A 5,351-nucleotide genomic window follows, 5' to 3' on the forward strand; every position below is an offset into this window, starting at 1 on the left:
AGGGAAAGGGTGGGGGGTGGGCAGATCAACACTTCCCACAGTGAGGGAGGGGGCAGGCGCTGCCCAGGCAGAGCAGGTGGGGGGGAGGGGGGGTTCCCACCACTGCTTGCACCCCAGGGAGGGCATGGGGGGGTGCCCCCCAGATCTGTGCAGAGTGGGGCAGGCTACAGCCAGGGCTGTGTGGGGCTCTTCTTGGCAGGGGCTGGGAGGATGCTGCATCCACTCCAAAATTTCACCACTGCTGCTTCCAGCCCCGCAGCTGCCAGCTACCCAGCACAGCTCTGGCTCAACGCCCCGCCTCCACCCACATGCCAGGAAGAGCCAGGGCTGTGCTGGGTAGCAGCAGTGCTGGGAGCGGAGTGGCAACAAAATCTGGGGTGGATGCAGCATCCTCCCAGTGCTGCCAGCACCTGCTCCCTGCCCCTGCCAAGAAGAGCCCCTTACAACCCCAGTTGTAACCCAGCCCACCAGATCCAGGGGGCACACGCCCCCTTCTGTGCCCTCCCGGGATGCAAGCAGCAGCAGAAGCTCCCCCCCTGACCACAGCTCTGGCCCTCCTTCCCACCCCACCTGGGCAGCACCTGTCCCTGCCCACCCCCTCACTGTGGGAGCTGTTCATCTGCCCGCCCCCCAGCTGGAGGCAGCTCTCCATGCTGCCAGCTCTGCTCCCCGCTGCCCTAGTGCTGTGTTGCAACTGTGCAAAGCACAGGCATTTAATCGGCCAAATTATCAGCCCCATCAGTGATACCCAATACAGCCAGTTTTCTTTATATAGGTACTGATTACTGATGTATCACTGCACCTCTAGTGGGGGACACCAATCTAAGATGATCCCCATTCTTGACATTGAAAAGTATAATAATAGATAAATAAACAGATAAGTATTTTATAATTTTCCATGTCTAGAATCTAGTTAGGGGGTCATCTTGAAATCAAAGTCATCTTGTGTTCAGGTAAATACAGTTCTATCCCCATTTTACTGATGGCAAACTGAGACCCAAGGAGATGGAGACTGATCCAAAGTCAATGGAAAGACTTCTATTAAAGTTCAATGATCTATGGTCCAGGGCCCAAGGCCCCAATTTAGCTAAGTACATGAGCACAAGTTCAAAAAAGCTACATTCTGTTGAGTAATTACTTTCAGGACATTTTGATTTATTAAAGCTGTGCACTAGTCTTATGCAAGCTTTTGAATATTTCCATGACATCTGCAATATTTAAATATATTCTGCCCTAAAGTCTGCTAGGAAACTGGTCAAAGAAGCTTGACCCTTAACAGGAAATTTACCAAGAATAACACAGATTTTCCTTACGACAGGAACCCCCTGGACAGAAAGGGTAACTTTTTTGCTAGGCTCGTGTTCAAATACAAAGTTCTTATTACAATTTAAAACTCTAAATTCAAAATACCTACAGAAATCTTATCCAACTACACTGAAAGAGAGCTCTAGAGAGTCAGGCTGTTTTATTTCCACAATCCACAAATTAGATAATAAAACTGAGCTTCTAAAAAAGGTGACAGACATTAAATCCAGGAAGATACCTTATAAACCTACCAAGTACTACTCTTAACTATGAGATACAACCTCAAATGGCCCATGTATGTGTGTAAGTATACATGACATTTTGCATATCTTGCAGAATAGTCATGACTTTTTGTAACTACTTAAAATATGGTGTACATAGTTCATATGAGAACATTTTCAAAGACAGCAGCCTCCAAAATTAAAGCACAGGGAAAAAATGGAGTTAGCACAATGGAACTAACATGGTCTAACTGCAGACGTCCTACTGTTGCTCAATCTAGACTGAACTAGAGGTTTTGCAGAAAAATCTTGAATTTCACTACACTGAAATACAGAACACATCTGAGCCAGTTGGCACATCTGAGCTAAAGCGCACACAAGAGCAATTGTTCAAGTTGTCTCATTTCTGATGGACAGAGGACTGTTTTAAGGTTGCTAAACTTCTCAGTGTAGAAGGTTCATTTCTTTAAGCCTCTACTACACAGAATGTGCACTTTGTTGTATTAAATTTAGGGATCTGAATATCTTCCAAATTAATACTTAAGTGCAGAAAGGGAATATTACTTGATACCATAAATATGCATTACTTGAAGGAATGAAATCCCATGGAAAGACGACGAAATTCCCACTTAGAATACATTCCAATTAAGGTACTGTCCTTCCTGTGATTTTTAGCTATATAGCTGCACTGCTATCAATCTCTAGTATAGTACTGTACACAGACATAAGCCATAATAAAGTAAAGTAGTGAAGTATTCAAAGGATCTGCACCACTGCAACTACATCTGTGCAGCTATGCAAGGGTCCAAAATCTCCAGTGCAGACAAAGCCCAATCTCCCCAAATACTTAAGCACATGCATACTTTACCTCAGGTAAGTATTTCTATTTTTATGAGCAGTTGCATTCCTTTTCATAAAGTTAATCGTGTGCTTAAGTGTTTCAGGACTTGATAAGGCAAGTACTCATACTTATGAAAGTACCACCCATTCAAACTCATTTTATTTGTGCACTTTGTGCTACTGTCCCAAAAAAGGTCTGAAAGCAAGACCAAGAGAAAGAACATACCAGGACTCTCCACGCGTTTGTAGTGGTACGGATTGATGCAAACCTCCTTCTGCTTTGAACCGAAGGGAAACTCGCAGCATTCCAGTGGTTTCAGTTCATGATGGCTCTGGAGGTCTGGCCAGCGCCACACTCGGCAGTAAATTACATGCGGTAGCCCTTTCCTGTGTGAAACTTGAAGCCTGCCATCCAGGGAACGAGGAATTGTTACACAGTTGCTGGGCTGACCAGGACAGCTTAATGCTTTTTCCAGCTCCTCCATGGCACCTTTTTTCTTCTTAAGCTTTTTAACTAATGCATCAACAGCCTTCTCTGCCCATTTTTCTTCTTCATCCCCCTGCTTCCATCCCAACAACCGCTTAACTGCTGGGCTGGTAAAGGAGAACAGACTTGTCACATTCATGGCGAGCAACGTGGTCTCACTGATTAACGTAGAGAAAAACAGAAAAGGACTTTCCCCTAAAAACAAAACAGTGCAGATCCTGTATGTGGGCAATAGGTGGTCTGCCTTAATTTATACTGTTCCCGTTGACACTCTGAAGTCTCGACAAGCCGAAACTAACATTCCAACTTGATAGAAGCAAGCGGCTGGATTTCAAACCAAAGTCCAGCACCTACAGGAGGGGACCAGAGATGGGGAGGGAAGAGAAATAAATTGTTTTCAGTAAATCACAATTAAACATATCTAAACGTTTAGATAACATATTAACATAACAATTAAACCCATCTAAATGTCTGGGGGTCAGACTCGATCTACTGAAGTCCCTTCCGACCCGAAAAATCTATGAAATGGAAGACTGGAATGACTAAATACACCATACCATATCCAAATGCTGATGATTGCCTAGTTACTACAAAATGCAGAGCCTTTTACATATAGCATTAGAACAGGAATTCAGTTTTAGAGCATGGTTCACACTGAACATATTCGAGAGATTGTCTCATGGCCCTTTGTCTTACCATTTACAATTGCACAGACCACTGCACCTTCTACCTGTAAGTCTTGTGGCAGCCACAGCTGGCTGGCTGGTTTGTATCATGGTTTACTTTGAACAAGTGGCATGTTAAAACCTCGCTGCGCGTCCCGATACCATCTGCATGCTAGGAGCCCATTGGTTCCTCCTACACAGGAATGCTTAAACCCATGGTGTGTAGCCCACTACTAAGCTGCGCAGGGAGGCTTTAAATGTCCCCACAAAGGGGGAGCCACCAGTGATGTACTATGGGTCTCTGGCACATGGGGACCAATACCTCCTTTTGCGCCCCTCCTGCCCCGTCAGCAAAATCGCCCAGTCCAGAAACGCTGGCATTCTCCAGAAGTGCCACCAGGGAACCGAGTACCCCCTGGAGGGCCCAACATAGCCCATCTCCACCACCACCCCACGTCGGTATGCCACTGGGAGCCACTCTGCACCCCCCAGGGTAGGGACATCCTTGATCCACAGCTTCCCACAGCCTAGCACATGTGCAATCTGCACATATGCTGTTTCAAGGTGTGTGGCATGGCCAGCTGTGTATCAGGATGTCCCTGCACAGTGGAGGGGTAGGAAGGAAACACTCCAATCCCCAGTCCCCCTGCCCAGGTAGACCCGTGCAGCCAGCTATGTGCCCCAGGAAAATGTGCGACTAGGGTCTGACAAATTTGACTGCAATCCCCAAAACTGTGCATCTTGCTAGTCATGTGTGATGCTGCAAGACATCCAGTTTTGGAGATCTGCAATTAAATGTCAGATCCCAATTTTTGTTACCTTAGTAACTGGAAACAGACCCAGCAGCACCTGATATCTAGCTCGTTGCAAACTACCTGCAAATCAGAGACCAAAGTTTGAACGAAGTCTGCTGCACTCAAATTTGTGAATACTATGGTTCAAATACAGTAGTTCAGCTTGTTCACTGTAAAAATCTTTAAATATAATTTGCCAAAGCCATAGGGGCCATTTTCAATACCAATGTCACATTAAGAAATAACAAAAAAAAACAAAAAAACAAAAAAAAACAAACCTACATACACAGGTGGTAGGAACCAGCCATCGTAACTTCAACATTACAAGGACAGAGATTGATCTGCAACAGCATAAGTTTCAGGACATTGTTCAGAAAACACATGCAGTGTAGCAGACTGTTAGAATTAGAAGAGAATTTAGACAGCTGCAGTAACACTAGTACCCTTCAAAAAATATCAAGACAAAAGTCAGAGATGAGAAAGTGTCATCAGATGCCATTGTGAACAGAAGCACATACAAAATTATCAATATTCGCTTTTGGCATTGAACAAAGAAATGCCTAAAAGCAACAGAAGCCATTTATTACAGCATGCTTTTTTCCCTCCTAAGAAATTAGAAGAAAGGATGTCACCAGTTTTATATATTGGTTTCACAGTATATCAACATACCCAGAGGTAGATCCAGACAGGGCGCAGTGGCATGGTCACAACCCCCTTTCAGACGAGGCTGTAGGAGAAGCAGCCGGGGTCCTCTTAAGTCCCCGGAACACATAAGAATCCCCCCCCATCTTTCCCCTTCATGCTCAGCGCCACCTCCCCTATACTCCACTTCACCCCCTCTCCCACCTGCTGTTGCTACTGTTCCCAGCTAACCCTGGGGTGGGATTGTTCTCCAAAGCCACTTCTTCCCCCTCCATCCTGACTTTCTGGCATTGACATCAACAGATAGTTCTTCCTCCCTGCCCAATCCTCCCAGCCATAAATTCCTTGCTAACCTGGGAGCAGGCTCAGGGAAGGAAAACCTGCAGCTGCCACTTTC

At 45.5% G+C, this 5,351-nt stretch overlaps 1 protein-coding gene across 3 annotated transcripts in view; it reads right to left on the bottom strand.

Moving 5' to 3' along the window:
* The window catches only part of SMAD1 (SMAD family member 1), a 68,894-nt gene that overhangs the window by 30,623 nt on the left and 32,920 nt on the right, over positions 1-5,351 (bottom strand). For all 3 annotated transcript variants that reach the window (XM_025204309.1, XM_006023720.2, XM_025204310.1), the window contains exon 2: positions 2,593-3,203. In XM_025204309.1, the coding sequence (XP_025060094.1) occupies positions 2,593-2,992 (400 nt within the window). In that variant the 5' untranslated portion in view covers positions 2,993-3,203. The remainder of the gene's footprint in view (positions 1-2,592; positions 3,204-5,351) is intronic.

The sequence above is a fragment of the Alligator sinensis genome, unplaced genomic scaffold, assembly GCF_000455745.1.
Source record: "Alligator sinensis unplaced genomic scaffold, ASM45574v1 scaffold169_2, whole genome shotgun sequence".
NCBI lineage: Eukaryota > Metazoa > Chordata > Crocodylia > Alligatoridae > Alligator > Alligator sinensis.